General features: G+C 37.4%; 1 protein-coding gene across 4 annotated transcripts in view; it reads right to left on the bottom strand.

The window, feature by feature from the left end:
• Positions 1-14,295: 14,295 nt before the first annotated feature.
• The window catches only part of CNOT6L (CCR4-NOT transcription complex subunit 6 like), a 120,400-nt gene continuing 112,229 nt past the window's right edge, over positions 14,296-22,466 (bottom strand). For 3 of the 4 annotated variants that reach the window (XM_019466739.2, XM_019466723.2, XM_019466731.2), the window contains exon 12: positions 14,296-21,723. In XM_019466739.2, the coding sequence (XP_019322284.1) occupies positions 21,511-21,723 (213 nt within the window). In that variant the 3' untranslated portion in view covers positions 14,296-21,510. The remainder of the gene's footprint in view (positions 21,724-22,466) is intronic. The other variant, XM_019466749.2, reaches the window with a different exon arrangement.

Here is a 22,466-nt window from a genome sequence, read left to right as displayed (position 1 = left end):
TCTTTCTTTGCTTTGGTGGCATCCCTGTCAGTGGCTATTTCCTCCATGACATCAGCTCCCATGGGACAATCATTCCTATGTATTTCAGATCTTACAAGATTGCCACTGAGAGGTTCCAGCTCTTACTATATAGCCCAGTTTCTGAGCTTTGGTAACACTCTGTCCTCCCTACACTCCATCCACCAAAATGATGGTAGCAGTTCCCTGCTTTTCCCAACTTCAGGATTGTCTCAGTATTTACTTATTTGGCTTCTCAGTTCTTCCATTACCTGTGTAATGAATACCTTGCACTGAATCTCTTCTGTTTGTGTATATCCAGAGTGGTTTCTACTTCCCTGAATGGCTCCTTACTGATACAGTCTTCATACCGGAAATGGTCACAGGAGACTGATACTCAACATGGAACTGGGATTGAGTTATCATCTGTTTGACAAATGCAGTGAAGACCTTACACTAGTAATTTGTGGCATTAGTGACATCATAGTTACTTCAACTATAAGCTGTGTTTTCTTGAGACAAAGTACAGGGTAAAGACGAGGCTTTGTTTAAGTAACTGATACACTCGACCATTATAATAATCTTGATTAACAAGAATTATGAAGAGTATTCACAAAGATAACCCTAACACCTTGAAGTTTTAAGACAAAATCTTAAGCTATGTAGTCACATTCTATAGTCCTATAGCCATAGGACAGACATGGCTGAAAATCAGGCCCAAGTCTTAATAATACAGGATTCAAAGTTGCCGCAACATTAGTTAAATTTCTTATCAAGTATTTTATGCTAAGGGGCATCTATGTGGCTCACTTGGTTGAGCATCCAACTTCAGCCCTAGTCATGATCTCACAGTTCATGAGTTTGAGCTCTGCATCAGGCTCTGCACTATCAGTGAGGAACCCGCTTCGGATCCTCCCTCTGAAGGATCCCCCTCTCTTTGCCCCTCCCCTGCTCATGCTATCGCTCAAAAAATAAATAAGACATTAGGAAAAAAAGTATTTTATGCTAAGTTAAGGGCCCTGGATAGAAAAGAGTGTTTCACTGAGACTTTGGATGGTGACATTTGGATAGACAGTAGAGGCTGTGAACTCTCCAGCTCCTTGGACCTTCCTACTTAGCAGAAGCAGTTCCCCTCTTGTCAACTGGCCAAGTGAACACCCCAATTTTCACTTGCATAAAAACATTTACATGACTTCACTTGTGGCAATTGCCTGAGAAGAGAATGCTTAATCTCTGCAGAAGCCATGCTAACCACCCATCATTTTCTCTAGTCTCACAACAAGAGTTCCACCCAACACAGCCCAGATGGAAAAGTGAGGACCTGCTCCAATAAAAGATAGAAAATACACAAGAGGGGTTGCAGAATTCTGTCAATTTGTATTGAAAGAAATATGGGGAACATGTATGAGAAAATGTCAGTCTGTTTGGGCTGCTATAACAAAGTACCACAGACTGGATGGCTTATAAACAACAGACATTTATTTCTTACAGTTCTGGAGGTGGGAAGTCCGAGATCAAGGTATCAATATGGTCACCTTCTGGTGAAGGCCCCCTTCCTAATTCATAGATGGCACCTTCTTAAGGTGTCCCCACATTGTAGAAGGGGCATAGAATCTCTCTGGATATTCTTTTATAAGGCACTAGTACCATTCATGAAGGATCCACCCTCATGGCTTAACTACCTCCCAAAGGCATCACTTCCTAATATCATCATCTTTGGGGGGTTAGAATTTAAACATAAATTTTGGAGTGACACAATCATTCAGACCATAGAAAAATATATTCTAAGAGTACTTAGGATGAAATAAAGATTGGATCACGTTGAATTTATTGACAAAGCTATACTTACCTGGAATTCAGGATTCAATGTGTTGGCTCAAGCACTAGGGGTAGCATTAACTACCTATTAGCTTAGTAAAATAAAGCTAAAAAGGTATAAAGTAGAGATGGAAGAACTTTCCTGGCACACTTAAGAACACTGTTACCAGACAGAAATATAATGTGAGCCACATACATGTTTTCTAATTTTCTAGTACCCATATCTTAATCCAATATATATATTTAAAATCATTATTTCAAGTGTTCAATAACCACATGAGGCTAGTAGATACCATACTGGGTAGCATAGCATAGGCTAAGGAGTCTAGAGAATCCTAGAGATGGGAATTTGGAGTAGATTCATAACATACAAACTGCTTAGCCACTCCCAACCATACCCTCAACTTGAATCGTCCAGAAGACATTCCTTTCGCCACAGTATTAAGAAATTCTTTGGTGAAAGGAGCATATTCATATAAAGGATAGTTGCATCCTGTTATGTATCAGCAATAGATTGTGGTCACATTGATGTTATAAATAGTTAGAAGTGGAGGAGGATCCTGGGAAAAGGGTGGAGTAGAAAACACCAGGAATCTGTCTCCCCACCTAGACAACAATTGCACTGGCAGAAAATTGTCTGATGTAAGTTTTTAGAACTCTGGAGCCTATTGAAGACTATTGTAACTTCCGGGAGAGGCTTTGGAAGATAAAGTGTGATTAATTTTGGTCAATGTCAGGTCCTAGCACAGTAGCTGCTGCCTCACCCCAGCTACATGGCAGGCAGCAGTACACACAGCTCTCTGGAGCCAGGGTGAGCAAAAAGAATCCCGTCCTTCAAATATTGGTGATCTGTGCTTTGAGTGCTGCTTCTGATCACAGCAGTGCAAAGAAACAAAGTAACATAGCCAATGCTATGGTAGCTCCCCTCTCCCCTCATGGTTGCAAGCCCTCCTGCTCTGGCTGAAGGGACTTCCAAGGTATTTAAAGGGCCAGTAGCATCCCCTCCCCCCTTTCATTTTTCTCTTTTTCTCCTTCTGGGAGCCTCCAGAACATTAAAGACAAAAAAACCGTATCTACAGCTAAAATTATAAAATGACCCTGCATGCCTAGGGAAAGGCACAGGCTCACAAAAGATCTAATAACACATCAAGACCTCAGGCTGATCTGTGGCACAGAAATAGCCTACAACCGTCAAAAAACAAAAACAAAACAAAACCTAGCAAACCCCGGAGAAGGGGAGAATCTGATTTCAGAATTACCACATTATACATTTATATATCCAGTTTTCAAAAGCAACAACAAATGAATCACGAAGTATACAAAGAAATAGGAAAGTATGGCTCATTCAATGGGAAAGAAATAAACAGAAACACTTTCTGAAAAAGACCCAGTTTTCCCCGCACCACAATTCGCCTGCGCCTTCTCCTTGGCGCATGGCTGAGATTCAAAACCATTAGTCTTAAAGGACCTGGCCGAGCTGCCCTCGCTATTCTGTGAGGGCTACCTGAATAGCATGGGTTGAGATCCCCAGTCCAGGAAGGAGAGATTGGGATGACACCATTTTCCCACCATCACCAACATGGTTGGACTTCAGAGAGCAGTGAAAGTGGTCCCCAGTGGAGGTGGGACCCACTTACCCCAAACCCTGCTCCCTCCATGCCTGACAACTGCTTATTTACTGGAGCAAGACTTACTGACCCAATACGTAGCCAGCCTTTCCTCCAGACCAGCACAATCACCACCCCCAGGCACCAACAGACAATTCTTTTTTTCTTTCTTTCTTTCCTCCTCCTTCTGTTTTTCTTTTGGAATCAGGCTCATAGTTTCTCATTTTTTTTTGTCATCTCTTATTATATATATATTTTTTTCTTTGAATCAGGCTTTTTTATTCTATTCTTTTCCCTTCTTTTCTCTTTCTTTTTTTTCTTATTCTTTTCTTTTTTTTTCTTATTCTTTTCTTTCCTTTTTTTTCCCTTTCTCTTTCCTTGGAATCAGCGTTATAGTTTTTTTATTCTATATTTGGTTTTCTTTTCTCTCCTTTCATTTTTCTTTTTCTGGGATCAGGCTCCCCCCACCTTTTTTCCCCCCAGAGTTACTTCAACAGACAAATCAAAGTGCACCTAGTTAAAGGTCCAAACACTCCACCACGGCAAGCAAGGAAGAGCTCTGCAGAGGACTGACAAGTGGGAAAGAGCAGCCAAAACACAACAGCAGAGTGCACACAGCATACACCAGAAACACTTCTAGGAGTGTCAGGCCCTGTCCCAGGCCCTTTTTAATACAGTAGTACTCTCAGGTGCAGAACACATAACAAGCTTTTAAAACACTCAAAAGACAGAAACTTAGCCAAAATGACAAGTTGAGGAATTCTCCCCATAATAAAGGTCAAGAAGAAATCACAACCAGAGACTTGCTAAAAAAAAGATATAAACAATGTATCTGAACAAGAATTTAGAGTAACAGTCATAAGACTAATAGCTGGACTTGAAAAAATCATAGAAGACAGCAAAGAAACTCTTGCTGCAGAGATCAAAGACCCCAAGAACTACTCAGGATAAATTAAAAAATGAAAAAAAAATGCCAAGCAAAATAAACTAGATACAGTGACAGCAAGGATTGAAGAAGCAGAGGAAAGAATAGATGAAATAGAAAATAAAATTATGGAAAATGATGAAGCTGAAAAAAAGAGGGAAGGGAAATTACTAGATCACGAGGGGAGAATTAGAGAACTAAGTGATTCTGTGAAATGAAACAATATCCACATCATAGGAGTCCCAGAAGAAGAAGAGTGAGAAAAAGGGGCAGAATGTTTATTTGAACAAATTATAGCTGAGAACTTTCCTAATCTGGGGAAGGAAACATGCATCCAAGTCCAAGAGGCACAGAGAACTCACTTCAAAATCAACAAAAACAGGTCAACACCATGACATACCATAGTGAAACTTGCAAAATACAAAGGTAAAGAGAGAATTCTGAAAGCAGCTAAGGACAAAAGGTCCTTAACCTACAAGGGTAGACACATAAGGGTAGTAGCAAACCTGTCCACTGAAACTTGGCAGGCCTGAAGGGAGTGGCATGAAACATTCAATGTGCTGAATAGGAAAAACATGCAGCCAAGAATCCTTTATCCAGCAAGGCTGGGATTCAGAATAGAAGGAGAGATAAAGACTTCCCCAGACAAACAAAAACTTAAGGAGTTTGTGACCACTAAACCAGCCCTGCAAGAAACTCTAAGAGGGACTCTAAGTGGAAAACAGCAAAGACTGCAAAGGACCAGAAAACATCACCAGAAACACAAAATCTATAGATAACAAACACAATGGCACTAAATTCATATCTTTCAATAATCATTCTGAATGTAAATAGACTAAGTGCCCCAATCAAGACATAGGGTATTGGAATAGACTTAAAAAAAAAAAAAAAAAAAAAAAGACCATTTATATGCTGCCTATAAGAGACTCATTTTAGGGGTGCCTTGTGGCTCAGTTGGTTAAGCCTCCAACCCTTGATTTTGGCCCAGGTCATGATCTCACAGTTCATGGGTTTGAGCCCCATATTGGGCTTTGCACTGACAGTACAGAGCCTGCTTGGGATTCTCTCTCTCTCTCTGCCCCTACCCCACTCTCTCTCTCTCTCTCTCTCAAAATAAGTAAATATAATTTAAAATATATTTTTAAAAAAAGAGACTCATTTAGACCTAAAGATATCTGCATATTGAAAGCCCATAAAAGGTACAAAAATATCAAGATCATACCATGCATATTTTCAGATCGTGACACTATGAAACTTGAAATTGACCATGAGAAAAAAGTTGGAAAGCCCTCAAATACATGGAGGTTAAAGAACATTCTACTAAAGAATGAATGGGTTAGCCAGGAAATTAAGGAAAAAATTTAAAAATATGTGGAAAAAAATGAAAATAAAAACATGACAGTTCAAACCCTTTGGGAGGCAGCAAAGGCAGTCCTAAGAGGAAAATACATTGTAATTCAGGCCTATCTGAAGAAGCATGAAAGCTCCCAAATACACAACTTAACCTTACACCTAAAGGGGCTAGAAAAGCAAGAAAAGCAATGGCAAATAAAGCCTAAAGCCAGCAGAAGAAGGGAAATAATAAAGATTAGAGCAGAAATAAACAACATAGAATAAAAAAAGAAAACACAACAGTAGAACAGTTCAATGAAACTAAGGACTGTTTTTGAAAGAATAAACCCCTATCCAGACTTCTCAAAAAGAAAAGAGAAAGGACGCAAACTGATAAAATCACAAATGAAAGAGGAGAGATCACAACCAACACCACAGAAATGAAAAAGCCCTGGTGGCAGATCTATTATAAAGAGCTTTAAAACAATTGTCTTAAAGATGCTAAAAGAACAAAGAAAAATGTGAATAAAGCAAAGAAAAAATGTATATACAAATTGGAAATATCAATAAATAGAAAACCAAAAAAGAAACTAAAATGAAATTATGGAGCTGAAAAATTCAATAACTGGAATGAAAAGTTCACTATAAGAATTCAAAGGCATATTTGAGCAGGCAGAAGAAAGAATTAATGAACTTGAAGATAGGACAATGGAAAGAAACTATAAGACTGAGGAAGGTAAAAAAAAAAAAAATTAAAGGAAAAAAAAAAAAAAAAGCCTGTGGGACCTGTGGGACACCATCAAGCAGATTAACATATCCACTTTGTAGGACTCCCAGAAAAAAAGAGAAAGGGGCACATATAATATTTGGGTAACATAATGGGTGAAAACTTCCCAAATTAGATGAAAGACAAAGGGGCACCTGGGTGGCTCAGTTCGTTAACCATCCGACTTCAATTCAGGTCATGATCTTATGGTTCTTGAGTTCGAGCCCCATGTTGCGCTCTGTGTGCTGACAACTCAGAGCCTGGAGCCTGCTTCGGATTCTGTGTCTCCCTCTCTTTCTGCCCCTCCCCCCCCACTTGCACTCGTTTTCTCTCTCTCTCTCTCAAAAATATTTTTAAAAATTAAAAATAAAATAAAGACATAAATATAAACATCCAAGAAGCTCAATGAACTTTCAAAAGCCAAACACAAAGAGAAACTCTTAAGACTATCAAGAGATTTCTCATCAGAAACTTAGGAGGCCAGAGGCAGTAGGCCAATATAGATGCCATATGAACTATCTTCTCAGACAACAGGACAAACTTAGAAAATCAATAAGTGAAACTGGAAAATTCACAAATTTGTGGAAATTAAACAACACATTTTTAACCACTAATGGCACAAAGAAGAAATCACAAGGGAAATTAGAAAATGTTTAGAGAAAAATGAAAATAAAAACACAACACCCCAAAACTTATGGAATATGATAAAAGTAGTACTAAGGGAGACATTTATAGCTATGATTTCTCTTTTTTTGTAAAGCTCAAAACAACAACCTAACTTTACAACTTAAGGAAGACAAATTTCAACATCCTTTCATGATATAAATACTGAAAAGGCTAGGAATAGAAGGAAACTACTCAACATAATAAAAGCCATATATGAAAACCAACAGTAAACATCATATTCAAAGGTAAAAGACTGAAAGCTTTTACTCTAAGATTAAAAACAAGGGAAAGATGTTCAATTTTACCAATTCTGTTCAATATAGTAATATAAGTTCTAGCCAGAGAAATTAGGCAAGAAAAATAAATAAAAGGCATTTAAATTTGAAAGGAGAAAATAAAATTATTTCTATTTGCAGATGATAATCTTATACGTAGAAAACCCTAAAAATTCTACAAAAGTAAAAGACTGTTAGAACGAATAAATGAAGTCAGAAAATCAACAGGATATAAAGTTGACACACAGAAATCAGTTGCACCTCTGTACATTCACCGTAAACAATCTGAAAAGGAAATTATGAAAAGAATTCCATTTACAATAGCATCAAAAAGGATAAAATCCTTAGGAGTTGACTAAGGAAGTAAGAGACACGATTAAAACTACAAAACATTGTCAAAAGAAATAAAAGAAGATATAAATATATGGAAAGATATTCTATGTTCATGGATTAGAAGACTTAATGTTGTTAAGATGTCCATACACAAAGTGATCTACAGATTCAATGCAATCCTTATAAAATCTCAATTACATTAAAAAAAAAATAGAAAAGCCTATGTTAAAATTTATAAGGAATCTCAAGGGATTCTAAATGGCCAAAACAATGTTGAAAAAAAAAAAAAAAGAACAAAGCTGGAAGATGCACTCTTCCTGATTTCAAACCTTACTACAAAGGTGCAGTAATCAAAACACTGTGGTACTGGCACAAAGACAGACACTTAGACCAATGGAACAGAATAGAGAGACAGCCCAGAAATAAACTTTCATGTAAACAGCCAAATGATTTTTGGTAAGGGTACCAAGACCACTCAATGGAAAGGACAGTCTTTTCAATAGTGCAAGGAAAAATAAATATCTGATGCAAAAGAATGAAGTTAGACCTTTACTTAAGGTTAATAAACTTTACTTAATTTACAAAAATTAACTTAAAATGGACCAAAGACCGAAATGTAAGATCTAAAACTACAAAACGTTTAAAAGAAAACATAGGAAGCCATTGGATTTAGCAATGATTTCTTAACACCATACTTAACACTACTGAACAGTTAAAAATGGTTAAGACAACAAATGTTATGTTTTTTACCACACTAAATAAAAAAAGACAATGCAGGTAAAGTATAAGAAAAAAATTGGCTAGAAGCATGAGAACAGATACAGAATAAAAAAGTGTGTGCTAAATATTTGCTTGCTTTCTCCCACATGCATTCCTCAGTCTTTCCTCTATTCTGAATATACTCCTGGCTAGCAATATTTTTCAGGCTTCTTTGCCAGTCACTTCTGGCTAGGTTTAGCCAATGAGAGACATGGTAGAAAACTGTAAGGAAGAAGGGAAAGAAAGCCAGGGCCTTTCTGCTACAGGTAGCATTTCCAGCAGACTCCTGAGTCTTCTCTGTGATCCCAGCCCCAAAACATAAACCTCCCTTTGTGACACCACCTCCCACAGGCGGTGCCTGCCTTGGTTCTAGCTCCTGACAGGTAAACCCACTTTCTTGGAGCTAGTAATCCCATCTTCTCCTGATTTCCAGTGGCTTAAAGGCTATAGTGGCTATTGGATGCTGCTAATCTCGGGTTTGCTTTACTATCCACTGACTTCATTTTTTTCTCCCCATTTAACCCATTCCCTACATTATACTCATCTTGACTAAAATAGAGTCGTTTCTGTTTTTTCAACTGAATCCTAACTAATGCAATCTCTTATTATAGACACTTCTAAACCAAATCCATATAGAGAGACCATAAATCCCCATAAGTTGCACCATTTAATGTTCAGATCTTTTAAATAAGGGCTACATGTTTATTTCTATGTTTTGCCCCTCTTTAAGTGTTTTATATACTTATATATGTAATATATCCCACATATATGAAATATATACACATATACATACTAGGAACTTATCATATATGTCAAGTACTATAGTTTTCTTTAGTTAAGATTCTAACAATCTGAGAGGCCTACTGTAATTACCTACCATGTGGATATTCCAGGAAACAGATTTTGAGATGGAGACTGGCATTCAGAAAGTTTTTTGGAGAGTGCCAGGATCAAACCTGGGAAGTAAAGAAAGCAATGCAGTCACAACAAAGACCTCAACCACTGCCATGGGGACTCTAGAGATGGCCATGTCCATTCAGAATTGTCACATGTTGATATGAAGGCTTATTAACTTATTAAGCCTACATTTACCAGCCATTGGCCACAGATGGGTAACTCCTCCCAGAATGGGGCATAATGTTGGGTAAGGCAGTTGTCCCTCCTCAGCCTAGAGGACTTATCAGAAGCATTTTCAGTGGAGAGTCCTCTCAGATGAAAGAGTGTTTCAGTCCTGAAGAGGGAACACCACAACACCACTTTGAGCCACTCAGTCACTTGTTTTATATAATACATTTTGAAAGCATCTGCATCTTCTGCCCCCCAAAACTTACAAGGGAAAGATTAGTAAGAAGAACTAGTTTCGTGCTGCAGCTGTTCAGGGGCTACAAATGATACTCACCATCTCCCTCCTCCACTAGCCACTCACCCTAAGCTTCCTCTCATTCTCAACTAGCATCTCTACTGCTCTTGGTAGCTGATCTAGTAGAGTAACCTAGAACCTGGTTACCATGCCCTTTTCAGGCCATGATTCTTACACTTGTCAATTTAACAGCAAAATGGAGCAAGGAAATACCAAGAGTCACTCAAATGTTCACCTAGATGCCAAATATATTCCTCCCTTCTCCCACTGTGTAGCAGCAGCTGGAACTCTAATGCCATAGTTCTGCATGGCCCAATAGGAGGGGCCACTTGCACTCTAGTCTTGACCTGCTGCAGAGCCCTTTCCTGTATCCTACACCAACTCATGACCAAGATTACACAGCTATTGAGTACTAACCTCTCTGAGCCTGTTTCCTCACCTGAAAAAATTAAGAGAATTACAGTACATATATTATTGGGTTGTTGTGAAGATTAAATGATTTCTTATATATAAAGCATATAAATATTGCCCGGCACAAAATAAGCCCTATATGAGTAAATTCTAGTTTTTATATTAATTTACATATTTTCCATGATCTACAATAAAGGGATACAAGTATATATAATATGCTTAGAAAACACAGGGGTTCTCTAAATTTATTTTAATAAGAACTTTATCGTTTGCTATTGTAACTTTAAGTACATTGCCTTGGCTTGTTTTAACAGAAGTTCAAGATCCCCCAAGTCATATTTGAGGATAAAAGCTGAGCCTGAACATATGTGAGAGTTAACATCCAGGTAAGTGAACTTTGACCAAGAGAGCCTAGGATCCAATGGATAAATCTCCCCTTCCACTCCTCAGATAGACACTTACAGGCACATGTTACTTGGCTCTTCGGAGGGTTCCTGGTAGGATCAAGTCTCAGCTGCTCACAGAAGTGATCAGCTCAAGAACTCACCACTGAACTGGCTTTCCCTCTTTCCCTGTTCAACTCTTCCTAGTGTCCTCTCTTGTTTCTTAAGATCACATCCCAACATCAACTACCTGCAAGAAGATCTTCCAGGCTGTCTTTTGGAGAAACTTAGGCCAAGACAAAAATTAACAGAGGTAGCCCAACAAGGCAAATGCTTCTGGACCTGGATCACTCTGTAGTCACTCCATTGTTGGTTGATGACCCCAGTATGCTTTCACTGGGATCTGAAGTACAATTGGAAGAGAAGCACTGGCTACATGAGAAGCAGTAGCATTTAAATAGCATGGCACAATTTTAAGTGTAAGAATTGTGGGGCTGTCTGGTTCTCAAAACTGACTTCAGACATCTTGAAAAAATAAAATGACAGGCTCAGATTACCCAGCTATAACTCAAGATATGCTGTGAATCCAGGGCAGTGCTTAATAATTATTTCAGTAGCCATGGGGCAAACAGTGCTAAAAATCAGGCCCATGATTTATATAATAGTAGCAGAGCCACAATGAATATGAGCATAATCTTCAAGGGTGTCAAAGTGAAACTCAGAAACCTGGAATGGGAACATCTGGTAGAAAAGCCAGAGAAGTTCAAATTCCCAGATGTCCTTGAACTCTTACAGCCCTGTCTCTTGCTAGAACAAAGAAATCTCGCTTTGCCTGCATGACTTGCAAAGTTCTTACTTGCAGAAGGTGCCCCAAAAGACTGCTTGTCCTCCTTAAGATCCACGCATGCCTCCCCTCTTTGAACTTGAGATCAGTAACTAGTGACATCACAGCACTGCCTGAGCAGAGGTATACAACACTTAAGCCAGAAGAAACTAGCTTCCACATCCAGAGAATTCCAAGGCCTGGGCTAACATTATGACCAAGGACTAAAGAAACACATGGAAGTGGATCTTGAAAGTGTTATATCTGAGAGACCTAAGGAAGACTGCATAAGGAACAATTTATTGGCACGGTGGCACTCTACTGTGATTCAAGATCTAAGTCTTAGCAAGAAGTCCTGGAGGCAGTCAAAACCTGCTGCTGGCATGATTCCTTGAAATTTGATGTGGCAGGTTGTGTTCCTTGGGAAGCATATTCTGAAATAGAGATTAATGTGCAATTAGTTGAAAACTCTGAGGATGGGATGGCACTTCAGAGGTGCTGAGGTGGACTAAGACTGAACCTTAATAATACTCATTAACTTCCCAGGCATTGGATGTAGGCTGTCCCCAGGAAGGGGTCATTTGGGGCTCACAATGCTGGTATAGAAAATTCATCATAGGGGCGCCTGGGTGGCTCAGTCAGTTGGGCGGCCGACTTCGACTCAGGTCATGATCTCATGGATCGTGGGTTTGAGCCCCACATCAGGCTCTGTGCTGAAAGCTGGGAGCCTGGAGCCTAGTTTGGATTCTGTGGCTCCCTCTCTCTCTCTCCTCCTCCCCCACTCACACTGTCTCTCTCTCAAAAATAAACATTAAAAAAAAAATACATCATATTAACATGAGAAGGTAGGGTTGCTGCTACACAACGGGAGGCAGGAATGAGCATATCTAGAATCCAAGGGATTCATGGGGCAGCTCTTGGTTCTTTCATGTGTAGGGATGACTGGGCAAACTCCATAAACATGCCCAACAAGCACAAAACATCTGGTCGGGATGAAGGTCTGGATTACCAAACCTTAGAAAAGCAATCTAGACCCAATGGTGTGCTGGTGCAAAGCTGAGTAAAATCTGCAAGAGAGAAGGTGACAAATACTAATCATAGCCTCTGAATCAGTTGCAACAATGGACTGTACCTTGTTCTCCTACTCCGTATTTTGTTGAGATTAGTGCGTCATTGTGTCAGACTCTTGTGCTCTGCCTCACATCCTCTCAGCTCATTCCTTATGCACATCATAGCTTGGCAACCAATGTCAGACAAGTTTAACAGCACTTTGCCTTTTGCTTTCTGCACCACCCCATTTATCCACTATTATATTGGATTCAGCACAACAGATGCACAAACATAGGAAAAAGAATGAACACCCTTTTCTCATGGGAGCCCATAAATACTCTCCTCTCCCATCCCTCATGAAGACAATTTTGAGGTGCATTCTAGTCAGCTCCCAAAGGGTCAATAGCAAGGTTACGCCCCAGTCGCCCACAGAGGTGCTCAGCTCAAAATTGTACCCTTGACTTGGTTTTCCATATTCCATTGTTCCTACCCTACTCTTTGCTGGGATCACTTCTCCAAATAAATGATCCGTATGCAAGCTGGTCTTGGTGTCTGCTTTTTGAATCATTTCATTTCTTACACCTATTTTACCAAGAAGGGTACATTTTGATCAAGGTCACATGGTGGAATGCAAGGACACTTGGTGAGTGTCTTGACTGCCCTATTTTAGGAGTATCTTAATAAGCCAGTGTCTCAACACCTGGTCCCTTCAAGATACACTTCAAGTGACTCTACTTTTGGAGTACTTCCTAAAGGCTGGCCAACATCAAGGCCTCTAAAAAGAGAGGGTTCTTGGGGTCAGTGACAGGCTTGTATTGGATCCTGGGTAAAAAGGACCAATCCGTAGGTATTGAGCTTTTAGCCTATAGATTTGTCAATGTTCGCAATCTGTTCCAGAAGAATCTGCCATTATCTTCCCTAAGCCCTTGTTAAACTGGATAGCTCAGTTTGTTTCATGCTCTTCAAGAACAATGTGGTCTTAATCACACTGTGTCTTAAAATCATATTTCTACTGAATATCCCCATAGTTTCAAAATTACTAATTATTTCACTGTGTGCCCTTTCCCTCCCCCCTTCCAAGATTCTAAGATTTTAGATACCTTTACTATGACTAAAATACATTGATATTTTCTGTGTCATAAATGGAACTTAGACAGGGAACCTGTCCAACTTTATATCCCCAAAGCAGCTTGTTCATAGTAGATACTTGAATATTTATTGAATGAGTTTACTCTGGGTCTTGAGAGGTCCACCTATTAATTAAGAGTGGTTTATGTCAGTAACTGGGCAGATCTGATGACTGTAGATCAGGATGGGCTAGCTCATACTGCAATAACAAAACTTCAGTTTGAGAAGACATTGAGATTTGGCAGTTCTCACTCAACCTACATGCTCTGTGCATGGCAGCAGGGGAGCTCTGCTCATCAAAGTCACTCAAGGATCTAGGATGGGAAGGTGGATCTCAACTCAGGCTTCCACATTATCACCAAGGCAAGAGAAGGGAATATGGCAAATTGCACACTGGGTCTTAAAGCTTCACTCAGAAGTGACACATGTTCCTCTCTGCTCAGATTTCTTCAGCCAAAGCAAGTCATAAATATAGCTAACTTCCAAATCTATTCTAAACAAGTATTGTTTAAGCAGTTCATCAGAGAAAAAATACGTAGCATAAATTTGTAATTTTTTGCCTGAATTACCTTGGCTTCCTACTTCAACTTTCCAAGAGATATACTCACCTAAAAGCAGACACATACTGCACAGATAAAGAGTAAAAAACCAAGACAAAGGTATGCAGTTGCAAAATGGCCATTTATTGCCTACAGGGGAAGGAAAGGGAGGGAGAGAAGAGGAAGTACACAGGTGCAAGGAAACAAGCATATATTTAGCCCTATACATCATGTGTGAGCAGTACCCAATCTCCAAAATGGAAAAAAGTATTTTGTCATCTGACATAGTAGTTAAGGTTCTTAAGCACCTCCCTTCTGAGCTGCCACAAGATTTAAAAGGCAGGACTGCTTTGTTTAATCAATGTTCACATTAACGAAAAAATACTACCACCCAACTGTGTCCTTATACACGCACATTTGTACAGTGTCTATTGTGGAAAAACATCTCAGCTGAGCAGTTTGGTCAAGTTTCAGACCTCATCAACTGTTTAACTGTAATAAATAGAAAAATAAAGCAGCTGGTGATTTTGTCAGAGAGAATGTGTTCAATAAGAAAGAACCACTTTCTCAAGGATGACAGAGTGTTAAATGATTAGAACACCACAGAACCAGTCTATTAAACATTAAACACTAGTAGCTACAATTACATGGCACTTCATTAAATCTTTGAAAGAAAGAAAGAAAGAAAGAAAGAAAGAAAGAAAGAAAGAAAGAAAAGAAAAGAAAAAAAAAAGAAAAGAAAAGAAAAAAGAAAAGAAAAGAAAAGAAAAAAAGAAAAAAGAAAAGAAAAAAGAAAGATCTTAGATTTTAAACTGATTATTGGAACACGGTAACAAATTGATTTAGTGCTTGGCGTTTTCTTAGGACAAAAGCAAAGTAAATATACAACCTAAAACAGGAGAATTTGTTTTGGGACATCAATAGAAACTACTATGTATTCAGGGGAAAAATTACCAAAATATCTTGCTCAGTTTTAAACTCAAGTGCTTTTCTTTCCAACCATTAAATTTGCTACAAAAACACTTTATAGGCCACATAATTACTCAAATTTATGCAAAATAATAAATTAGCTTAATGCCAAATAATGAGAATAAATGAATCCTTCCCTATTCAAACGGTAAATTGAGTTGAAGAGTAGATCGTCTCGTGGACAACTAGTTGGCACTTGTTTTACGGTTGAAAGAAATCACAAAAGAAGATATAAGTTAACCTATAGTGAATATGACCAACACCCTGGCCTTTCCGAAAGAGAAGGTACAAACATGCTTTCTCTTTACAAAAAAAAAAAAAATCTCCCCCCATACCACCCCATCCAGAGGTAAAAAAGCCAAATTTGAAACGTTCATCCTCCTCAAAATATTCCAAGTACTCCAATGAACTCTATTCCTCAACTTCTCCTAGATGAAAGAATTGCTTGCATTTGGACAACTGTACGAATGCCCATAGTGCACTTCTCAGTGCTGCTGGTGTTTAAGAAATTTGCCACTCACAACACTGAACAATTCCAGATCCAGTGTGCAGTAATACAGCCATCCAAACTCCTCCCCCCCAAAAAAAGTTGGCAGAGCACCGCTCAGGAATTTCATAGGTAAGGGAATATATTTTTAGCAAGTTAAGCACAGAGAAAGAACAGTACAGCTTAATACATACACACCCAGACTACTGCATCACTTATTGTATCAACACTGAAACAAGTAGCAGGAAACTAAGCCTGTTAAGAAGCAAAGCCATTATTTGACACATCAACGCTGAGCCAATTGTGTGAGTTTTAAGATAACTAATTCAACAAATGTGGTACATATAACCACTGATAGTTTGAAAGGAAATACAGTCATAGGTCAGTAACTAGAAATTAACACAAAACTGAAATGAGCAAGAAAGGACCACTTCTAAAAGTTACCATGATTCTTATGCCTTTAGAATTAAAAGTGACACACATACAAGTAGGGAAATTATCTAAATCTGGGGAGATTATAAGAAAAATAACTACTAATAGGTGCCAAACTATGCCTTCTCAAAGTTTCTGAAAGCTGAATGTACCAAGCTACTATGCCAAAAGAGTCATATCACTTGGCATTTACATACCTTTTTCAAAATATGATTTATTTCTGATAACACAATTTCTAATTTCAGTACAATGCTACTGAATTTATAGTAAGTGCCATAAAAAATGAACATTTAATAGGCAGAAATGTCCTTATTTCATATGCTTTGAAAGTAAAATCTATTTTACTTAAAAACATTCCATTACTTCAATGTCATAATATACATCGAATAAAACCTCAACATGCCTGTTTTCCTTTGGTTCCAAGAATAACCCAAACAAACCTACGCCAAAAGAAATTACTAAGTAGGTTAACAAAGCTTGCTTTTCCTAGTATCTCCCTATTTCTTGCCATAGGACTTATGTAATTCAACAGAGAACCTTACATAAAGAAGGTATTTGGTTAAAACAAGAAATATGCATGCTCTCCCTTACCACCTTCCTGAAAAAAACCTTTTTTTCTTTTTGTGGCTCGTATTCAGAACACCCTGCAGTGTAAGTGCTTCCTTTTTTCTTCTTACCCTTAAACTTTAAGGTGACGTTTATACAACAGAGATATCCAAATCGTTCTGTAAAATGAAAGATGCTTTTGGCATCCTGTTCTTAAACAGATTACAACTTTGGTAAATAAGCCAGGTTAAAGGTGTACTAATTTACTTGGATTTGAAATTGATGATCACGATGCCATAAAAAAAATTAAAATCACTCAAAGCAATCGTAACTACAAAAGTTCTCTCAGTCTACAAATTGAAAACTTTATTTGAAGTTCCTGGCTTAGAAAAATACTCTGATTTTCCTAATTTGTCTACCTAGAATTCTCACAGTTCTATAAACATGATACAACTCAGAAGGAAAAGATTAAACAAATCTACATATTAGAAAGTTGATTTTTGTTTAAAGGGGAGGGCAGGTAGGAAAGAGAATACCTTATAAATGTGAGAATTCACATTTCTGTCAAAAAGTATATTTGAATGCTATTTTTAAAACGTGCCATAAAGTCATTGCTTGCTATATAACCATTATTCTATGGCCTGCCAAATGTATCAGAAATTGATTATGTTTTCTGTGGCCAAAGCTACTGATCAGTCAGTGCATTTTACAAAGCTATTAAAATCTCTCAGAATAGAAGACTTAGAAACAAGTAAGTACTGTAAGTACTGGGACACAGCCAATTCGCTAGAAAATCTAGCCCTATATTAGGAATGAAAACAATATGCCTCTGATTCCATCAAAGAACACATTTAACCTATTTTGTCTTGTGCTATTCTACTTCTTGCTATTTGATTTGAAAGCACAGATGGCATTTGTGATTTTTAGAAACTTTTGGGAATACAAATGCAAACTTAATTTTTCACCCACTTAACAATAGATAATTAGAAGATACAATTTTTAAATGGAACATAGTTATGTTTGCCCATGTTCCAGTTTTAATGTGCCACATCCTCAATTCTAATACAACCCACCGTAGAATCAAGTGATATGAGCCTTAGATATCTTTCAACTTTCTCCCATCTCTGTGATTCAATACATAACTGTAACATACCAAATAAGAGGGACAAAGAAGAACGAAGCTTTATACTTCTGCAAACTATAACACTAAAACACAGTGGCTTCTTTAATACATTCACACAGGATGCTTATTAGTAAAATTAAGTATCTGCCTATGAATATTGAAAAGTAATTTGAAAAGAAAGAGCTTGGAACAAGGCAAATGGGAGGGAGGGGGGGGAAGCTGGTCTCAGAACCCATTGTGCCATTACCTGACTTTAACATGTGATATTCAAACGAACGTTCACACGCCTTACATCAAAGAAATGAAACAAAAATATTCAGCTACGTTGTACAAAATTTTTTTTTTACATAAAACATCATAAATCTCGAACAGATTTACTATATCTGAATTCTAAAAAGTTGCCTATAGAATGGTGCTGGGATTCTGTTCTCTGCTTGCTTTTAGGCAGTGCTGTTGCTTAAAAGTTGACACCAGGCACAATATTTTAAAACAAAGTCAACAAGCAAGGAGCAGTAAGTGGATTTGAGCCTTTCTCAGATGTCAGTCCTGAGGATGCTGCAATATTCCCCATCGAAATGTGTAAAGCTATGAGGCGGATACTGATGCCTGAGAGAGTGGGTGACTTGACATGCACTTGTAGGACTGTTGTAATAGCAAACAGTGCAGTTTTCCCTTCCTCAAACACTGTTTCAATAAATTTAAAGAACACTCCAGTTCTTACACAAAGATCAGAAATCATATTTAACAGTTAAAAAAAAAAAACACAACACATTATCACAACCTAAAAATGCCCAAATTTTCTCTTAACTTCACATAAAATATGCAGCAGCCCCATGGCATAAAGCTTATTAAACTTATTCTGAGAACTAGAAAGTATATAAGCATAAATATTTTACTTTCATTGAATATATACCCTATGTCATTCACCTCTTCCTTTTGGCTTCTCACTGCCAAAGTTCCAAATGGCATGCGTTTTAACAAGACAATACTGAGGAGAGCAGCATTTCTGATCATCTGAATTGGCAGCTCAAAACAGATACCACTCCTTTTACAAAGGGAACAAAGGGTGAAAGTGTGTGAAATCTGGGCAGTGGGCTAAAGGGAAACCGTGCACATGAAATTTGGGTTACCATGCCCCAAGTGTGTGTGCCACCCAAAACATAACACAATTACCTACTTCAACAGAGCTACTACCAACATTTACTAAAACCACATTAAAAATACACAGGATAATGAATGGTTTGAAAGAGTGCATTTGGAAGCAGAGAGAACCCAATTACACACCTTCCTGCAACAGAGTGCCTCGATCATACACAAAATAAACTTAAGCTGTTTACAATGTTTCCCAATTTTTTTTTTATTTTTTCCCTCTACATTTAACTATTAAAAAAGTTTTTTTTTTATTAATAAATGGGCTCCTCTGTGGTTCATATACAATCATAAGTGAACTTTAAATTCCATTTTATACAAACATCTCAAAAAATATCGGGAGTGAAGTATGGTAGGAAATATTGCTCACATTGCTAATTAACATGCGTATATGAAAGGAGGAAAATGTTTTGTTAGTGCATATACCTCCAGAGCAGAAAATCCACCCAAAACAAAAGATTTAAAATAAAACATACAGTAGCTGATTACAAAAAAAGGTAATGTCCACAAAATTAAGTTTTTCATGCTATTCTACTTTCCAGTACTATGGTTCAGGTAATCAATTTGCATGGCTAGATGTTGAATGTTTGAGGTATATAAGAAGGGATACCTGCACATTGAGGAAAATCTGTCACCTTAAGGGTTGTTTCTTTGTTTCTGTTTGTTTATTCTGGTACTTTACCATTTTTAAAAGAATATTTTATTTACATCAAACTTCACTCAACTACAATTACATTCCAATTATAAAAGATGACAAACAACGCCTCTATCACTAGGCACTTTTAAAAGGGAGTTTAGGCTTTACAGAACCCTTCTGATGCGATCCCATATACGACATTACATCATCCCACCACCCTCGTCCCACTAAAATTACCCTTCAGGGGAAATATTATATAGCCTGATTAATTTACTATGGAAGAAATTAGTATAAAATGACCAAAGGAAATGCATCATTTAAGACTAATAAAACAGCCTACGATGTCAGGTTTGAAAGAGGAGACAAATTGTATATATTTAAAACTAATTAAATAATTTAAATTTGACCTGTACTTTATATATTAGTGAGACACAAATATAGGCTATTTTCTTTTAAAATTTCATTCACATAATGGAAAATTTCTTGTTTATTAAAAATATCACATTTTGAGACTAGAAACAGTAAAGTGCATGAAAAGTTTAAAATATAAATTTCAGAAAACTCTTTTAGCAGCAAAAAAGCAGAATAAAGAAAAACTTAAAAACACAGACACAACCTTTTCCTGTTACTGTGCCATAATTAACGTCAAGTAGCCAACCAATTTTTTCCCCCAGAAAACGGTTATTACGTTCACTGCCTCTTGAGTCACAGATTTTCAACTGGCCCCTCCTGGGCAAAAAAAGGATTCCAAAGTTTCTAAAGAGCATCAACAGTTGGGAATAAACCAGTAGCTTCTTAATTCAACCCTGACAGACAACAGAAACAAAGATTAAAAGCATATAATGGCCATTTGGCAACTAGAGTCAGGAAAAATGATCTGAGGTTTTCAACTACTCCCTGTTCTCTCTCCCTCCAAAATCTTTTCCACCTCAAAAAGCCAAAACCAGCAGACACTTGCCCTACTTTGGGAAACACATGAAATATTTGTATCACTTTTCCCTTTTAAAACTTTGATCAGGGTCTTTTCATTCAGCAGTTGTTCTGGTTTTTGTTTGTTTGTTTAACATTTGATTATACCTGCAAAATCGTACAGATCATATAATATCTGTTTCTTTAGCACAACCAGGCAGAAAAAGGTGGATGGGAATAATTAAAAATACTGGACACTAATTTTGTGGGTATCCTAAATGTTAAAAAATTCTATTTTCAAGATGTGTGGCAGTAGAAATTACCCACTGTTCCCCAATAAATAAACTGGAGAGAAAGTCTTAAAATTAATACTTCTAATGTGGTTACAACTAATAGAGGAACAAAATACAGAGTGATTCTTCAAAACAAAACAAAAAAATAACCAGCACTTGCCCAACTGTCATGTACTGTTAAATGCTTGATTTTGAAAGCATATTGTGCAACCACCTTTAATTTCTCAATTTTTCTTATTATGGTTAAAGGCTATATCATCGTTTATGTACAGATCTAGCAAATTTAAGTGCTTTGTTAATGTGCAAAAGACTTGGGGAGTCAAAAACCAGTTTGTTATAATGGAAAACAGAAATCCAAGAAATTTTTCCTGCAAGGCATGCCATCATTCAGTTTAAAATGTTATATTTATAGTTCTTTTTAATTGCCTTTTACAAAAATGGTTGATTTGAAACCATTCAAAAGAAAGTATTTGTTTTGGAAAAACAAATACACTTGTTGGGCCTTGAATTGGTGACTTATTAATTACAAATGCTGACTCTAAGATAATATGAAAAAGGTCCAATTTAAAAACATGTTAAATTAAAAATTTGGAAAGTAATACTTTGGTTCCAGCCCTAGTGCCAAATGATACCAATATGCACAAAAATGTACAAAATCTTAGAGCAAACACATAATGAAAGGAACCTGAAGAAGCAGCTTAAGGATGGCCATACTTCACTCCTACATACTTTGATTTACAACTGTACAGGTCCATAGCAACAGATCCCCCCGTCTTTGCGGGGCAGTACTCCACTACCTCCGATTAGGCAAGTGAACACCATTGACAAGAGGCAGAAGTGGAGGGTGGAGTTCAAGTTGTGTTAACAGTGAGAAGTGGTCTGAAGGGATGTGAGGGTGTGGACACCCAGTGATGTTGTTCTCAACCAGCCATTGAGGATCTAAAGGCCCCAGGACACCAAGCACGTTCATATGAGTCTTGGAATAGAAAATGTAGTCAATCACGCCCTGGAAAGAGATTGGGGATTGAGAAAAAAGAAAAAAATATGCTTAGAAAAAAAAGAGTAACTCAAGATATATAAAAAACAATCCATAATTTTAAAAGCCAAATACCTGAGTAACTTGTACTTGTAGTACCTGTTGTCTTGACAATGGGGTCATGTAAGACTCAAATCTTCAGTGGGTAGGACATGAAATAAAGACGGCTAAATAGGGAAATACAGGGCTCTACTGGAGTCATAAAGCCTTGCATTTGTGCGTAAGTGGTAAGCAAACTGAGAAGCTAAACATACCAAATTATGTCTAGGCATCTTTAAAAATGTCTTGCTTAGGTTAGTGAAATTAAATCCATCAGTATAAACATTATGGGAACTACACTAAATCATTTACAATAAGCTGTTTTAATATAAATGCATAATGAAAAGGTAGGACTCAAATTAATTCTTTTAATGTTAATTGGCATTATTTTCCATTATCTACACATCAAGATACCAAACACACAAAGCCATGGTAAAGCATGTTTTCAGATTTGCCAGTTCTAGTTCAGCTTTCCCAGATATGCTACATACTTACAAAATACTACCTACAGTTAACGTTTCTAATGTGTTCTTTAGAATACTCATTTTCACAACTATAAATATACTGTAAATTTTGGATTCCTTAGCAAAAAATATTCAGCAGGGCCCTATATATTTATATCAGTTTTGTCTCTGAGAACTAGGTGATTTGGTTTGTCTGATCATTAAGCTTTA

The sequence above is a fragment of the Panthera pardus genome, unplaced genomic scaffold (assembly GCF_024362965.1).
Source record: "Panthera pardus isolate Hobbes unplaced genomic scaffold, ASM2436296v1 HiC_scaffold_13, whole genome shotgun sequence".
Taxonomy (NCBI): Eukaryota; Metazoa; Chordata; class Mammalia; order Carnivora; family Felidae; genus Panthera; species Panthera pardus.
This window is presented reverse-complemented; position numbering and strand designations above follow the sequence as displayed.